Below are 19,967 nucleotides of genomic sequence, written 5' to 3' on the forward strand. Positions count from 1 at the left end.
TCTTTGGTGTGTCCTAGGATTGGTCCCATCTAATGTGTCCATGGATTGGTCCTCTGGTGTATTCTAGGATTTGTCCTCTTTGGTGTGTTCTAGGATTTGTTCTCTGATATATTCTAGGATTGGTCCTCTGGTGTATTCTAGGATTGCTCCTGTGGTGTATTCTAGAATTGGTCCTATTTGGTGTGACCTAGGATTGGTCCTCTTTAGTGTGACCTAGAATTGGTCGTCTTTAGCATGACCTAGGATTAGTCCTCTTTGGTGTGTCCTCTTTGATGTGTTCAAGGATTGGTCTACAATGGTGTGTTCTAGAATTTGTCATGAATTGGAGAGGGAAAGAATTAAACAGTATAAATATTTGTACTTTTATTTCCATGATATGGTTATTACAGTAACTATGTTGATTACTATAATCGTAATGTATTGTAGATATCAAGAGAGGCGGCGAACCATTCGGCGTGAGCACCAGGCTTGGAAAGACAAAGGAAGCAAGGAGAGAAATAATGCACGGTTCCCTCTCCGACCCGAAGCTCTCACTGGCGAGCAGAATATTCTTGAACGACGGGTGAATCACAATGATCATTAAACAATCCTAGCAGTTTTTTCTATTTACCAGTGTGATCATAAGTGTTTCTGCTGTATGTTGAGAGGACTATCACCATACAGGCTTTTAAAACAAAACTGTTATAACTTACAGTATTTCTTGAAAATGAGTGGGGTTTTTTTTTTTTTTTTTTATTTTTTATTATACCATACAGTCATGTACCTAGACCTGGTATTAGGCTAACTTATTTTCGTGCTTATATCCATTTAAAGTAGAAGCACGTAGTCCTGGGCACACACTTCAGCTGTCTGGGCGGTCTGTCCAGGACAGTGGGTTAGTATATAATATTAGTGGTTATTGAGAAGAGAGAAGAGGGTGTAGTCGTTCAGGGCTAGCTCTGGCACTCGTCATATTCACCAAATGCGAATTTTAAAAATAATTGGCAAATTTTATTTTAATTTCCAGTATTAAAGGGACAGACGATAGTTTTTAAACACTGCAGCATATTGTTCACTATTAGAGTCGTTTATGATCGCTGAAATCACACATTACTTGTATTGTATTGTTTAGATTATCCATTTCTGTAGAACTGGAGTGTTTCTAGTCGGTCTGGTGTTTCTAATACCACAAAATACATTTTTAATATTTTTAAAAACGCACATGTGTCTGAGAAGTAACAGTTATGGAGTCGCATTTTGGTCTATTTTTAAGGGTGTTTCAATGTCACAGACTCTTGTTTCACTCTGTTGTAATCAAATGTGTTACAGGTTTGTAAATTAACCAAACTTATAGTGTCCATTTTTACGGGTTGAAGTTAAGAGTCTTGGTGGAAAATATGCCTTAGTGTTTAAAAACTAGGGTCTGTCGTTTTAATTGAGATTTTCTTACAAAATAACTTTGTTTCTTTAACTTTAATAGAGATTTTCTTACAAAATAACTTTGTTTCTTTAACTGTAATAGATATTTTCTTACAAAATAACTTTGTTTCTTTAACTATAATTGTGATTTTCTTACAAAATAACTTTGTTTCTTTAATTGATAATTTGGCAAATTTTTCTGCTGACCCAGAGCTATAGCCCAGGTGGTGATTAAAACTCGCTTACCTACCAGCCTTATGTTTGATGGCTTAACCACGACGCCACCGAGGCTGGTGTATTAGGATAAAGCTGTTCGTTAGAAATGATAGTTTTGGATTAATATACTGGTATGATTACCAGACAATTTTACACCTGTCACATTCATGCAGCAGCTGTTTTTAAAACGAGACATGAATTATGCATAATGTTTGTATGAACACAGACCAAATAACAAGCTCAACTGATATCATTTTAATATACATTTTGTAAATTATTAATTTCGATTCTGTGGTTGAAATTTGCAGAATCAGCTTGCAAATACTAGATTAAATAACACTGGAAAAACAGAAAAAACCTTAAATGTAGATTTTTGGGGGATTCATTCTTGGAGGTTTTTTGCAGATCAATATGCACAGTTATATTCATTCAAAAATGTATTAGTTTTTTCTTTATAAATGTGTGTGTGAAATATTTGTAGACCGTAAAATTAAAAATATTTTAACTCATTCATTGTCTGCTTTTTCTCAGTCTTTTCCTTAATACTTTTAGGTGCATGTATTTTCTGAACCATATAGAACACGGAATAAATAACTGTAACATTACTTTTATTTAAATTAAATAATTTTTTTGTGTGGATATTTTCAGAACCAGTTGGAGTTATACCTTCAAAATGTTGTCAAATACAAGTCCTACCGAAACCACTCGGAAATGGTAAGGTTATTTAAATGGCGTGGGTGTGACCTAAAATTATAACATTAACCAGACATGTTTATTCATAGTCTAGGGTGTGATTTGTTGAAGGTCCAAGTTGTGTCTTAAACAGAGTTTAGGGTGCTCACCACTTTTCACTTTAAAGTATTGCCTGTTATTTCTTTTATGTTCATCGGGGTATGATATAAAAAAAAATCAGCAGCAACCCGTATGAATTGGCAAAATTGTGCACGCACAGTGTTATTACTGTGTATTTCAGCTGCGTTTTTTTTAGGTTTGCCACCTGTCGTTTGTCAACAGTGTTATTACTGTGTATTTCAGCTGCGGTTTTTTGAGGTTTGCCACCTGTCGTTTGTGAACAAGCTTGGAAAGAAAGGAAAGGAGGGACTCATTAAGAAATGTTCTGGGGGTCGGAGGATCAACATCAGTTGCTGCGGCTGTCTGTCGAAGGCTCACATCGGAGGCACGTGGAACAGAAGGTACGACTGTATGATGATGTCATTGGGAAATGAAGGTTTGCTTAATGTCATGTCAGTGCATTTTAACATTCTGACTACTGCAGACAAAATATCTCGCCCAATGTCACACAAACCAACACACTGTATACCACATACAATACATTCACTCGCCCAATGTCACACAAACCAACACACTGTATACCACATACAATACATTCACTCGCCCAATGTCACATGTCACACAAACCAACACACTGTATACCACATACAATACATTCACTCGCCCAATGTCACACAAACCAACACACTGTATACCACATACAATACATTCACTCGCCCAATGTCACACAAACCAACACACTGTATACCACATACAATACATTCACTCGCCCAATGTCACACAAACCAACACACTGTATACCACATACAATACATTCACTCGCTCAATGTCACACAAACCAACACACTGTATACCACATACAATATATTCACTCGCCCAATGTCACACAAACCAACACACTGTATACCACATACAATACATTCACTCGCCCAATGTCACACAAACCAACACACTGTATACCACATACAATACATTATCTCGCCCAATGTCACACAAACCAACACACTGTATACCACATACAATACATTCACTCGCCCAATGTCACACAAACCAACACACTGTATACCACATACAATACATTATCTCGCCCAATGTCACACAAACCAACACACTGTATACCACATACAATACATTATCTCGCCCAATGTCACACAAACCAACACACTGTATACCACATACAATACAATATCTCTCCCAATGTCACACAAACCAACACACTGTATACCACATACAATACATTATCTCGCTCAATGTCACACAAACCAACACACTGTATACCACATACAATACATTATCTCGCCCAATGTCACACAAACCAACACACTGTATACCACATACAATACAATATCTCTCCCAATGTCACACAAACCAACACACTGTATACCACATACAATACATTATCTCGCTCAATGTCACACAAACCAACACACTGTATACCACATACAATACATTATCTCGCCCAATGTCACACAAACCAACACACTGTATACCACATACAATACAATATCTCTCCCAATGTCACACAAACCAACACACTGTATACCACATACAATACATTATCTCGCTCAATGTCACACAAACCAACACACTGTATACCACATACAATACATTATCTCGCCCATCTCGCCCAATGTCACACAAACCAACACACTGTATACCACATACAATACATTATCTCGCCCAATGTCACACAAACCAACACACTGTATACCACATACAATACATTCACTCGCCCAATGTCACACAAACCAACACACTGTATACCACATACAATACATTATCTCGCCCAATGTCACACAAACCAACACACTGTATACCACATACAATACATTATCTCGCCCAATGTCACACAAACCAACACACTGTATACCACATACAATACAATATCTCTCCCAATGTCACACAAACCAACACACTGTATACCACATACAATACATTATCTCGCTCAATGTCACACAAACCAACACACTGTATACCACATACAATACATTATCTCGCCCAATGTCACACAAACCAACACACTGTATACCACATACAATACATTCACTCGCCCAATGTCACACAAACCAACACACTGTATACCACATACAATACATTATCTCGCCCAATGTCACACAAACCAACACACTGTATACCACATACAATACATTCACTCGCCCAATGTCACACAAACCAACACACTGTATACCACATACAATACAATATCTCGCCCAATGTCACACAAACCAACACACTGTATACCACATACAATACATTCACTCGCCCAATGTCACACAAACCAACACACTGTATACCACATACAATACATTCACTCGCTCAATGTCACACAAACCAACACACTGTATACCACATACAATACATTCACTCGCTCAATGTCACACAAACCAACACACTGTATACCACATACAATACATTATCTCGCCCAATGTCACACAAACCAACACACTGTATACCACATACAATACATTATCTCGCCCAATGTCACACAAACCAACACACTGTATACCACATACAATACATTCACTCGCCCAATGTCACACAAACCAACACACTGTATACCACATACAATACATTATCTCGCCCAATGTCACACAAACCAACACACTGTATACCACATACAATACATTCACTCGCTCAATGTCACACAAACCAACACACTGTATACCACATACAATACATTCACTCGCTCAATGTAACACAAACCAACACACTGTATACCACATACAATACATTCACTCGCCCAATGTCACACAAACCAACACACTGTATACCACATACAATACATTCACTCGCCCAATGTCACACAAACCAACACACTGTATACCACATACAATACATTCACTCGCCCAATGTCACACAAACCAACACACTGTATACCACATACAATACATTATCTCGCCCAATGTCACACAAACCAACACACTGTATACCACATACAATACATATCTCTCGCCCAATGTCACACAAACCAACACACTGTATACCACATACAATACATTCACTCGCCCAATGTCACACAAACCAACACACTGTATACCACATACAATACATTCACTCGCCCAATGTCACACAAACCAACACACTGTATACCACATACAATACATTCACTCGCTCAATGTCACACAAACCAACACACTGTATACCACATACAATACATTCACTCGCCCAATGTCACACAAACCAACACACTGTATACCACATACAATACATTCACTCGCCCAATGTCACACAAACCAACACACTGTATACCACATACAATACATTCACTCGCTCAATGTCACACAAACCAACACACTGTATACCACATACAATACATTCACTCGCCCAATGTCACACAAACCAACACACTGTATACCACATACAATACATTCACTCGCCCAATGTCACACAAACCAACACACTGTATACCACATACAATACATTCACTCGCCCAATGTCACACAAACCAACACACTGTATACCACATACAATACATTCACTCGCCCAATGTCACACAAACCAACACACTGTATACCACATACAATACATTCACTCGCTCAATGTCACACAAACCAACACACTGTATACCACATACAATACATTCACTCGCCCAATGTCACACAAACCAACACACTGTATACCACATACAATACATTATCTCGCCCAATGTCACACAAACCAACACACTGTATACCACATACAATACATTCACTCGCCCAATGTCACACAAACCAACACACTGTATACCACATACAATACATTCACTCGCCCAATGTCACACAAACCAACACACTGTATACCACATACAATACATTCACTCGCCCAATGTCACACAAACCAACACACTGTATACCACATACAATACATTCACTCGCCCAATGTCACACAAACCAACACACTGTATACCACATACAATACATTATCTCGCCCAATGTCACACAAACCAACACACTGTATACCACATACAATACATTCACTCGCTCAATGTCACACAAACCAACACACTGTATACCACATACAATACATTCACTCGCCCAATGTCACACAAACCAACACACTGTATACCACATACAATACATTATCTCGCCCAATGTCACACAAACCAACACACTGTATACCACATACAATACATTCACTCGCCCAATGTCACACAAACCAACACACTGTATACCACATACAATACAATATCTCGCCCAATGTCACACAAACCAACACACTGTATACCACATACAATACATTCACTCGCCCAATGTCACACAAACCAACACACTGTATACCACATACAATACATTCACTCGCTCAATGTCACACAAACCAACACACTGTATACCACATACAATACATTCACTCGCCCAATGTCACACAAACCAACACACTGTATACCACATACAATACATTCACTCGCCCAATGTCACACAAACCAACACACTGTATACCACATACAATACATTCACTCGCTCAATGTCACACAAACCAACACACTGTATACCACATACAATACATTCACTCGCCCAATGTCACACAAACCAACACACTGTATACCACATACAATACATTCACTCGCCCAATGTCACACAAACCAACACACTGTATACCACATACAATACATTCACTCGCCCAATGTCACACAAACCAACACACTGTATACCACATACAATACATTCACTCGCCCAATGTCACACAAACCAACACACTGTATACCACATACAATACATTCACTCGCCCAATGTCACACAAACCAACACACTGTATACCACATACAATACATTCACTCGCCCAATGTCACACAAACCAACACACTGTATACCACATACAATACATTCACTCGCCCAATGTCACACAAACCAACACACTGTATACCACATACAATACATTCACTCGCCCAATGTCACACAAACCAACACACTGTATACCACATACAATACATTATCTCGCCCAATGTCACACAAACCAACACACTGTATACCACATACAATACATTCACTCGCCCAATGTCACACAAACCAACACACTGTATACCACATACAAACTAACACACTGTATACCACATACAATACATTCATTACTATAGAACATCATCCTATTGGTCCAGAAGTAGCAATGTAAAAAATTGTGTCGTCGGGGAACGTCATATCTGATGACGTCATTTTATTGTCTTATTGAGCGTTATTGTTTATATAGTTGTCTTATTGAGCGTTATTGTTTATATAGTTGTCTTATTGAGCGTTATTGTTTATATAGTTGTCTTATTGAGCGTTATTGTTTATATAGTTGTCTTATTGAGCGTTATTGTTTATATAGTTGTCTTATTGAGCGTTATTGTTTATATAGTTGTCTTATTGAGCGTTATTGTTTATGGATACAAAATAATTCCAAATAAAGTATGCACTTTTAGTGTTATTATTAGCAAGTATGATTCAAATTTAATTATAAGTATTGTTTGTGATTTTAATCTGTTATGTTCATTGTTATGAAAAAAATCATCAGCAAACTTACGTTAGAATGGCTTCACAGATTCAGTTTGTGGATGATTTGGGGGTTTTTATACCCCGTCTAGTATTTATTTCTATTATTCCCAATAACTGTTTTTCTGACCAGAATGTTTTTAAAAAACAAACTACAATTCATATCCCAATATTTGATCATTTTCGTTGTTGGTAAAATCATCAAATTTATTATCAAATTAGCTGTCACAATCAGCTATCGATCCCTGAAAATTACCACAATGTGCCGCCATTGTTGTAAAGCGAAAATACTTGCCGAAAACCACCTTTTGAACTCAAAATAACATGGTATTTTCCATTGAAAAACGAAAAACTAAAGCTGTTAGTCAATCTATTTTCTGTTGATAAATTTTTATTTTCGGCGAATGCCGGGTGCAGAAGGGTGGGAAATATGAATTGGGGAATGCACTGTGTACAGTATGCTGACTGGCAACATTGGGCGAGATATCTCGCTTGCAGTAGTTAAGTACACAGTGCTTCCAATGAAGAGAGTATGGTTTAATAAACTGTAGGAGAACAAGGTCGAGAATATAATTATTTCAAGTTCAAAGTCCAAACTGGTTAAAATAGTCAAGTAAATGATTCATTTGATCTGTTGGTAAGAGCTAGGTGATGAAACTCAAATGAGGTACATCTAACAGGCACCTATCCAGCCACAGTGTAATAAATACCATGATCATTCTACAAATGGCTCAGTGTTGATAATGTTTTCTATTCCACTGACCATGTGGTCATTATAAGGCTATTGGTTTTCCTGTTGTCCCTTTGTAATTTAAGTTCATAATTGGTATGATAAACCACACATACAATAAACCCAAGTGATTGTAATATTACTTCGATATGGTTATATATTAAATTGACGACTACATAGATGGTTTATTCTGCAGGTGGCTGGTTGTTAAAGACACGTTCCTGGCCTACATTCGACCTGAAGACGGCATCGTCAGTGACGTCATGCTGATGGATTCCGACTTCCACGTAGACGTTGGGATAGCTGCGTCCGGGGTGACACACGGGGTCCTCATTTCAAACCTTAGCAGGTCGGTTTTCTTCTTTTATTTTTTTCCCCATTTTTCTGGCAGCTTCTCTTATCTTTCAAACTTTTTTGTTGTCCAATTCCACATCCTGGTCCTTGTCTCTTCATCTGTGACGTGCTTGTGTCTTGTGGCCATCCTTGCCACAAACCTGTCAATTGTCATCAGCTTTTGTTGTGGCCTTAATCTGAACAGTTGAGAAGAGTTGCAGGAAACTAGCAAAACAGGGTGAAAAGAGATTAAAATGAGGATATTTTCTTCATGATTGTGTATTTGACTTCCCTCATTTCATGAATCAAACTCTAGTCTTGTTAATGGCGTTATTTTTCAGGAAGTTGCTCATCAAATGTTGGACGTCACGAAAAGCTAGAGAATGGGCCCAGTGTTTGACTGACAGATCTAAAACTACCGCGAAAGACTTCACTCGGAAAAACAGATTCCTCTCATATGCTCCAGAGAGAGAAAACTCTTATGCAAGATGGTTAGTTAGTTAGTTCGTCAGTTCGTTCCAGCAGCAGTTGGTCTTCATTTTCTACTAAATGAAAAATGTACTTTATTGTGATTCCACAAAGGTAGGGCTTAAATTTGAAAGGTTTTTGCCGTGTTGAAAAATGCTCATCTCCAGTAATTTTGAGCCAACAGCAATACTTTTTATACTGTGGCAAAAACCTGCCATCAGTAAAGCTACCGACCTACAGGAATTGCCATCGGTGCCGCTGTTAAATTCAAGTCCTGCAAAATGTTTAGTTTCACATTATTGCTCATCATTATATGTTATTTTTGGATGGTTTTTATTTTAATTTTTTTACATATATACATATGTGTATTTTACTATATAACTCTAGGTTATTTTGGGGTGTTTACTTCAAAGATGTAATATATGCTACCACAGTATTTATTTATTTGTGTTCAGGTTTGTCGATGGTTCATCATACTTTGAAGCTGTAGCTGATGCTTTGGAGAAAGCTAAAGAAGAAATATACATCTCAGACTGGTGGTGAGTTGTTTTATGGGTCTGTCTACTCATGTTAATATACATCTAAGACTGGTGGTGAGTTGTTATATGGGTCTATCTACTCACGTGTTAATATATCTCAGACTGGTGGTGAGTTGTTATATGGGTCTATCTACTCACGTTAATATACATCTCAGACTGGTGGTGAGTTGTTATATGGGTCTATCTACTCACGTGTTAATATATCTCAGACTGGTGGTGAGTTGTTTTATGGGTCTATCTACTCACACGTTAATATACATCTCAGACTGGTGGTGAGTTGTTTTATGGGTCTATCTACTCACATGTTAATATACATCTCAGACTGGTGGTGAGTTGTTTTATGGGTCTGTCTACTCACATGTTAATATACATCTCTGACTGGTGGTGAGTTGTTTTATGGGTCTGTCTACTCACATGTTAATATACATCTCAGACTGGTGGTGAGTTGTTTTATGGGTCTGTCTACTCACATGTTAATATACATCTCAGACTGGTGGTGAGTTGTTTTATGAGTCTATCTACTCACATTAATATACATCTCAGACTGGTGGTGAGTTGTTTTATGGGTCTGTCTACTCACATGTTAATATACATCTCTGACTGGTGGTGAGTTATTTTATGGGTCTATCTACTCACACGTTAATATACATCTCTGACTGGTGGTGAGTTGTTTTATGGGTCTATCTACTCACATGTTAATATACATCTCAGACTGGTATGGAGTTGTTATATGGGTCTGTCTACTCACATGTTAATATACATCTCAGACTGGTGGTGAGTTATTTTATGGGTCTATCTACTCACATGTTAATATACATCTCTGACTGGTGGTGAGTTATTTTATGGGTCTATCTACTCACACGTTAATATACATCTCAGACTGGTGGTGAGTTGTTTTATGGGTCTATCTACTCACATGTTAATATACATCTCAGACTGGTGGTGAGTTATTTTATGGGTCTGTCTACTCACACGTTAATATACATCTCTGACTGGTGGTGAGTTGTTTTATGGGTCTGTCTACTCACATGTTAATATACATCTCTGACTGGTGGTGAGTTATTTTATGGGTCTATCTACTCACACGTTAATATACATCTCAGACTGGTGGTGAGTTGTTTTATGGGTCTAATCTACTCGCATGTTAATATACATCTCAGACTGGTGGTGAGTTATTTTATGGGTCTATCTACTCACATGTTAATATACATCTCAGACTGGTGGTGAGTTGTTTTATGGGTCTATCTACTCACATTAATATACATCTCAGACGGGTGGTGAGTTATTTTATGGGTCTATCTACTCACACGTTAATATACATCTCAGACTGGTGGTGAGTTGTTTTATGGGTCTATCTACTCACATGTTAATATACATCTCTGACTGGTGGTGAGTTGTTTTATGGGTCTGTCTATTGTGGTAAAAATAAGTTGTTGATTCTTTTATACATTGAATCGACAAGTAATGGTTGTCTGTTCTTGATTTTGCTCTGCAGTGTCCAATTATCTTTACAGGCTGAGTCCCGAGATTTACCTGAAGCGTCCGATGACCGAGGGCGACAGATGGAGACTGGATCTGATTCTACAGAGGAAAGCCGTAAGTTGATTACTTAATCTATTTAAGAAAAATAATAATTTAATGATTCAACAATACCTCAACATATTTTAAACTTCAGCCTTTTGGTGTTTTTGTAATACATGAGAGAGAGGGACAGTCAGACAGAGGGAGCGGGACAGTCAGACAGAGAGAGCGGGACAGACAGAGAGAGAGAGAGAGAGAAACAGTCGGACAGAGAGAGGGACAGTCGGACAGAGAGAGGGGGACAGACAGAGAAAAAGAGGGACAGTCGGTCAGAGAGAGAGGAACACTCAGAGAGAGGGACAGTCGGTCAGAGACAGAGGGACAGTCGGTCAGAGAGAGAGAGTGAGACAGTCAGTCGGAGAGAAGGACAGTCAGATAGAGAGAGGGACAGTCACATAGAGAGAGTGAGACAGTCAATCGGAGAGAGGGACAGTCAGATAGAGATAGGAACAGTCAGACAGAGAGAGAGAGATAGTCAGACAGAGAGAGGGACAGTCAGAGAGAGGGATGGTCAGAGAGAGGGATGGTCAGACAGAAAGAGAGACAGTCAGTCGGAGAGGGGACAGTCACATAGAGATAGGAACAGTCAGACAGAGAGAGGAACAGTCAGAGGGAAGGACAGACAGAGAGAGAGGGACAGTCAGACAGAGAGGGGGAGACTGTCAGACAGAGGAACAGTCAAACAGAGAGACAGACAGGAAGAAGGACAGTCAGAGAGAGAGAGGGAGACAATCAGACAGAGAGAGAGAGACAATCGGACAAAGAGTATACCTTGAGGCACAAGCTAGTCGTAATTTAAAAAGTGCTGAGGTGTTGTTAAACAAATATTTATTTCCTTATCTACATCCACGTGTCTTCTTTTTATCTGCATTTACAATTTAAACACATGGGTAATAATCACATGTTAATCACCTTTTGTAAATGTGGCTCACTGGTTTTTTCTATAGGATGCGGGAGTGAAGATTTTTATTTTGCTGTACAAGGAGATTCAGCTGGCTCTTGGCATCAACAGTATTTATAGCAAGCAGACTCTGGTGTCCAAACACCCAGAAAACATCAAGGTAAAGTTCTCCTTCATATTCTCAAACATCAGCAGTATTTATAGCAAGCAGACTCTGGTGTCCAAACACCCAGAAAACATCAAGGTAAAGTTCTTCATATTCTCAAACATCAGCAGTATTTATAGCAAGCAGACTCTGGTGTCCAAACACCCAGAAAACAGCAAGGTAAAGTTCTCTTTTATATTCTCAAACATCAGCAGTATTTATAGCAAGCAGACTCTGGTGTCCAAACACCCAGAAAACATCAAGGTAAAGTTCTCCTTCATATTTTCAAACATCAGCAGTATTTATAGCAAGCAGACTCTAGTGTCCCAAACACCCAGAAAACATCAAGGTAAAGTTCTCCTTCATATTCTCAAACATCAGCAGTATTTATAGCAAGCAGACTCTGGTGTCCAAACACCCAGAAAACATCAAGGTAAAGTTCTCTTTTATATTCTCAAACATCAGCAGTATTTATAGCAAGCAGACTCTGGTGTCCAAACACCCAGTGTCACAAGTGATTGAATAACTAAAAGAAACAACACTAATCCAAATAAATTATATTACATTTATTTACAGCACACAAATAACAATCACATTCATTCTCCACTCCTACTTACTAAACCTAATTATATCCCTCTCACATACCACTAATCACCAGCACTCCCTCAACACTCACACTTCTCATATATAATAAACATACATTATCACCACTTTACACATAATTTCATATAAAAATATCACGTATCACAACACACAAAATAATATACTAAAACCACACAGTTCAATATAAAATGTTTCAGTTCATACCACAATCCTTATGATTCACTTCCTCGTGATCAACTTTTGTATACATATTTTGTTCTAACTAAATTATGTACTAACATTAGTTAGCACCCTCCATTTCAAATCAGCTCTAAATACTACAGCCATATTTACACAATATCTTTCTGCTGCACAATAACAATACACTTGTTATTCACCGAGATGCTGCACGATAACAATACACTTGTTATTCACCACCACAACATCATGGCTAATAAGTAGCCCACATGTGGAACTTCAATTTCCACTTCAGCTGTACCCAACTTCCATGAATTAACATCAACGTCAGTTTCCTCGTCCCTTCTTCACATAATTCCACAGCCCAATCGCCTGGTCAAACTCTAACATTGCCCCTCGCTGCTCATCCCGTTGTTGGTCTCAACAGATACCACACAAGCTGCTGTAAACAATATACACTCCATTACTATCATGCAAAACCTCAATATTAAATACCCTTCATACATCAATCATTTTCATCATTTCACACATGTCCACATTATACAGGTTTCACAACGTATACGTTAATAACACGTACAACTTACTTCATGTGTATAATTCAATTCACATTATACATTTAATAAAAACATAAATACATATAGCAAACAATTTCATTACTTTACACAATGTCCGCATTTCACAAGTTACACTGAGCATTTGCTAAGTATATACATTTAATATAGCAAATTAAATACAGACCAAAATAACATTCAAATGTCACACCTCTGTAACACAATACATGTGTAAAATATTTAATTTACTTACGGTTAAACAATAACCCAAACTTCCACAAAGTCTCTTACACTTCTACCAAGTCTTTCCCAAACTGAATGTTCAATGATTCTCTCTCAGCGATTAATGACAAATCATCCACTCAATAACCCAGTTCCACACTATATTCACCCAGTCAGCTTATCACTCATCTATCACTCACCCATACCACAAGCTACAATAATACAAATTGCTACCTTGCTAATTAAAGACAGCTTCATGTGTGAGATACAAGCTATGACTCATACTTCATGCTTCTCTCATTCGTATAAATTAAAATACTGTATAAATGATAAAAAATGTTATAAAATATATAACCACATATTCTCTTTCATACAATTAAAATCAGATTACCCTTGACTTGTGACACATTCCCCTACTTAAAATTTTTATTTCCCAAAATAAAAATATCTAACAAAACCAAAATCACAAGTCACAGTAAGTCAAAGTTAATCCTTCACAGGATACTACATAACCTTGATAATCTATTCTATATCCCCACTGTCACCGCATCGACTTAAAAGATCGGCACACACATTATCCTTACCATGGATACTCTTACATACAAACCTGTATGGTTGTAGTGCCAATGCCCATCTCATCACTCGTGCATTGTCAAACCTCGTCTGGTGTAACCATGTCAGTGACTGGTGGTCGGTTTCTAATGTGAAGTCCACTCCGTACACGTACTGTGTAAACTTACCTATGGCCCACACAATGGCCAAACACTCCTTCTCAATAGTTGCGTATCTGGTTTCTCTGTCCTTTAATTTCCTACTAACATACAACACCGGAAATACCTCACCTTCGCTCTCCTGCATCAATACTGCACCTAACCCATTACCTGATGCGTCCGTTCTAATGGTGAAATGTTCCCCAAGTTTAGGGAGTTTCAACACAGGTGCACTTGACATCTTTTCTTTCAGTGTTTTAAATGCTGCTGCCGTACCCTCTGTCCACTGTAACACTTTAGTCTGACTGTTCTTAGTCATGTCCGTTAGTGGAGCTGCAATTTCTGAAAAATTCTTAATAAATTTTCTGTAGTACCCAATGAGTCCCAAAAATGATCTCAACTCTTTTTTGTTCTGTGGTCTAGATATTGCCATGATTTTCTTCACTTTCTTTGCCTCTGGTCCAATTTCACCATTACCCACCATATGTCCTAAAAATTCTAAAGTTTTGAATCCAATCAAACACTTGCTCGGTTTTGCAGTTAACTTTCCATCTCAGTCTGTTAAATACTGTCTCAACCATCTCTAGATGTTCCTCCCATGTTTCGGTATATATTAAAATGTCATCAATGTAGTTTCTCACATTACTCAAACCTTTCAATAGAGTTCTCATCATCCGTGAGAATACCGCTGGAGCACTAACTATTCCAAACGGCATTACCTTCCAATGATACAGACCATTTGGTGTAACGAACGCTGTTGCATCTCTCGAATCTTCTTCCACTGGAATCTGCCAGTATCCCTTGCAAAGATCAATTTTTGTGAAGAATTTTGCTCCTGAAATTTTACTGAGTAATTCATCAATATTAGGAATGGGTTCTGCATCATATACAACAATTTGGTTCAATCTCCTATAATCAGTACAAAATCGATATGTCCCTTCTTTCTTTTTCACTAACACTATGGGACTAGCATATGCTGAGTGAGATTTCTCAATCACATCAAGTTCTAGCATTTGATCTACTTCCTCTTTCACTACCTTCGTCAAGCTAAACGGTATTGGATATGGTTTTAATCTAACAGGTTCTTCAGAAGTTAATTCTATTTTGAATGTTTCCAGATCAGTTCTTCCAGGTTTATCTGATAATACATCTTGGAATGTTTGCAGTACACCTTTCACATCTTGGATTTGTTTCCTATCTAAATCACTTGAAAGTTCACATCTTTCCCATGTCTCTGTCTTAACTAACGATGGTAATACAATACCCAACTTCCCTTCTAACTTTTCTGTACATTCCCCTTCAACGACTTCCTCTTCTACTACTGCTACACAAACTGTTTCTATCCTTTCTCTATTCTCTTCCTTTGGTCTGTCCAAATATTTCTTTAGCATATTCACATGAAAGGTTTTTACTTTCCCGTTGTCCATCTTTATTCTGTAATCTAAACTTCCCAGCTTCTCTACTATCCTGTTTGGTCCCTGCCACATCATTTCTAACTTGTTCTTGTATTTAGGTAAAAGCAACAATACCTGATCACCAACCTTCAGCTGTCTGTCCTTCGCCTTCGAATTGAAGTATTTTCTATATCTCGTTGATGATTTTTTTAACTCGTTGTGTGCCAGCATACACGTTTCCTCCAGCCTCTCTCTCAGATCAATGACATACTGATATGTTGTCTTTATTTCTGGATCTGTTATTTCATCTGTCCACAATTCTTTCAGAATCTGCATTGGTCCTCTCACTGTTCTACCATAAAGCAATTCAAACGGAGAAAATCCTATACTATCTTGCGGTACCTCCCTGTAAGCGAACAGCAAAGGTGCTATATATCGATCCCAATCCTTTGGTCTTTCAATACACATCTTTTTAAGCATTGATTTTAATGTCCCGTTAAATCTCTCAACAAGGCCGTTACACATGGGGTGATAAGGGGTGGTTGTTAATTGCTTCATAGATAACAATCTACATACCTCCTTCATCATGTCTGATGTAAATTGAGTTCCTCGGTCAGTAAGAATCTCTTTTGGCATTCCAACTCTTCCAAACACTCCCAATAATGCCTTCGCTACTGTTCTGGTGTCAATATTCTTCAAAGCCACTGCTTCAGGATACCTAGTTGCAAAATCCACAACAACCAAAATATATCTGTTCTTTTTGTCAGTCATCGGATCTATGGGTCCTACTAAATCTACTGCTACTCTTTCAAATGGCACATCAATAACTGGCATCTTTCCTAATAAAGCTTTCCCTACTCTACCTTTAGGAATTGTTCTTTGGCAAACATCGCATGACTGGCAAAACCTGCGAATATCCCCTTGTAATCCAGGCCAATAAAAATGACGTTGTACCCTATTGATCGTTTTCTGTGTAGCCATATGTCCTGCCAAGACTATTTCATGAGCAACTCTCATCACTTTGACTCTTAACTTCGTTGGTACTACAAGTTGATCAAATAACTTTCCATGTTCAACATTAGGTGACTGCGACTTTCTTTTAAGCAATTCATTTTCAATTACAAATTTTGAAAAATTTCTCCCTTTTAGCGTTTCTTCCCCTGCTTCTGCTAATTTAAATAATTTTTCCAAACCTTCATCTTTTCGCTGCTCAGCTCGGATCTGTTCAGGATTCACTCCTTCAATCTGTATTGTTGGTGTAATCAAATGCTTCATTTTCTGATTTCTCCTCTTCACTTGGGCTCTTGTCTCCATGATTCCTATTGTCTGTGCTATATCTCTCTTCATGGCATCTTTAGCTCCTATCACGTTTCCAATGACAATATCATATATGGGATTATCTAAAACCATAGCTCTGACTTTCCCTGTGTAATAAGGCGTTTTGATGTAAGTCTCACACCATGGGGCTTCTTTCACCTCGCCATCTAAAGTCACATAACTACCTATCTCTCCTGTCATGTCATTCTCAGGTACTAAACACTTCCTGATCACTACTGTGGAACATCCTGTATCTCTAATGATGGTAGTATCTTTTCCTAAGTTTGTCCCTACAAACACATTCATATTGCTATCGTCTCTTTCCACTAATCTGTTTTTCTTCATTGAAACCATACATGCAATAACCTCTTTATCACGTATCTCTCTTGTCGATTTGTTCCTATTTGGACATTCTCTGGCTATATGACCCTTTTTATCACAAACAAAACACTTGGGTGCCCATGGCCGATGAGATTCACTACATCTGTGTGAATTAGAGTGTGAATTATAGTTGTTTGAAAAGTTCTTACCCGGTATTCGTCCTCTTTCTCCTCCTACATACTGTCTCCGGTCTCTTTCTTCCTTCTCTTCTCTTCCTGTTTTATGCTGTGGACTGCTCCTTTTCTGGCTTCTACAAATGTCTCTGCTAAACTCGCCATTTTATCTGCGCTCTCTGGTGTTCTCTCTTTTAAATACAATGTTAATTCAGTACTTGCAGAATTCAAAAGCTGTTCCCTCAATAATAAATCTAACAATCCTTCAAAATCTTGATTAATTCCACTCATTTTAATCCACCTATGTACATAACCTGTCATTCTACTCAGAAACTGTGTGTATGTTTCTCCTACTTCTACTTTCGCTGTTCTGAACTTCTGTCTAAATCCTTCCTGCGTCAAATCGTATCTATGTAACAGAGCATTCTTTAGTTTATCATAATCCATCGCATCTTCGCTATTTAGCCTTACATATACATCTCTAGCTTTACCTGTCAATAAGGTTCCTAAGTGAATTGCCCAATCCTTCTGTGGTGACTTCTGAGCTATGGACATCCTTTCAAAGCTTGTCAAGTAAGCATCCATGTCATCTCTACCATCTTGAAATACATTCATTTTCAATTTAACTTTCTGAACACTTACATCATTTGATTTCAACAAACCTGCTCGGTTACCTGTCTCCATTTCCAGCTTAGTTAATTCAAACTGTCTTTCTCGTTCTCGCTCCTCTCTTTCACTTGCCCACTGCCTCTCCTTGATTTCTGCCAACTCTCTAGCAACATCTCTTTCCCTTAACTCTTTGGCGGCTTCCATTTCCGCTAGTTCTTTGGCTGCTTCTCTTTCCCTTAACTCTTTGGCGGCTTCCATTTCTGCTAGTTCTTTGGCTGCTTCTCTTTCCTTTAATCGATCTTCCCTTTCTAATCTCTTTAGTTCCTTCAATTCTTCCATCTGCTCTTTAACAAATTTCTGCAGCCCTGTTTTCTCCAGGCCTAAGGTTTTTCCTACCTCCATAAATTTCTCAAACTCCATACTGACTACAAAAATAAATACACAAAGTGATAACACAACTATACTTACCTTTATTAGTTATTATGCTAATACTACAATACTAATATACATACCTATTTACAAATAACCCCATCAGTCATCACTGTTCCTAAACAATAAAGTTATACTTACCATATACTTACCCTCCATAAGTTACCATAACACAATAAACGCTCACATATCAATGGTATAGATAATTGTGTATCCCGTTTTCACATTGCACCATCTATCCCACACATCTACAGTACCTATTGTAAATTATAAACAAATATATATATGAGTACAAACACATTTATCTTTGCTTCCTTTAGCACCAATCACGTGATATAATAATGACAATAAACTTGTCGAATGTTTTTCAGTTGCCCTGCATCTCCACCAAAATTGTCACAAGTGATTGAATAACTAAAAGAAACAACACTAATCCAAATAAATTATATTACATTTATTTACAGCACACAAATAACAATCACATTCATTCTCCACTCCTACTTACTAAACCTAATTATATCCCTCTCACATACCACTAATCACCAGCACTCCCTCAACACTCACACTTCTCATATATAATAAACATACATTATCACCACTTTACACATAATTTCATATAAAAATATCACGTATCACAACACACAAAATAATATACTAAAACCACACAGTTCAATATAAAATGTTTCAGTTCATACCACAATCCTTATGATTCACTTCCTCGTGATCAACTTTTATATACATATTTTGTTCTAACTAAATTATGTACTAACATTAGTTAGCACCCTCCATTTCAAATCAGCTCTAAATACTACAGCCATATTTACACAATATGTTTCTGCTGCACAATAACAATACACTTGTTATTCACTGAGATGTTGCACGATAACAATACACTTGTTATTCACCACCACAAC

At 37.8% G+C, this 19,967-nt stretch overlaps 1 protein-coding gene across 1 annotated transcript in view; it reads left to right on the forward strand.

The window, feature by feature from the left end:
• LOC121372447 (phospholipase D1-like) overlaps positions 1–19,967 on the forward strand; it is a 64,177-nt gene that overhangs the window by 13,882 nt on the left and 30,328 nt on the right. The window contains exons 4-11 of the mRNA XM_041498752.1: positions 427–562; positions 2,263–2,328; positions 2,650–2,807; positions 8,777–8,929; positions 9,255–9,404; positions 9,837–9,920; positions 11,435–11,516; positions 12,449–12,562. Of these exons, the coding sequence (XP_041354686.1) occupies positions 427–562; positions 2,263–2,328; positions 2,650–2,807; positions 8,777–8,929; positions 9,255–9,404; positions 9,837–9,920; positions 11,435–11,516; positions 12,449–12,562 (943 nt within the window). The remainder of the gene's footprint in view (positions 1–426; positions 563–2,262; positions 2,329–2,649; positions 2,808–8,776; positions 8,930–9,254; positions 9,405–9,836; positions 9,921–11,434; positions 11,517–12,448; positions 12,563–19,967) is intronic.

The sequence above is a fragment of the Gigantopelta aegis genome, chromosome 4 (genome assembly GCF_016097555.1).
Source record: "Gigantopelta aegis isolate Gae_Host chromosome 4, Gae_host_genome, whole genome shotgun sequence".
Taxonomy (NCBI): domain Eukaryota; kingdom Metazoa; phylum Mollusca; class Gastropoda; order Neomphalida; family Peltospiridae; genus Gigantopelta; species Gigantopelta aegis.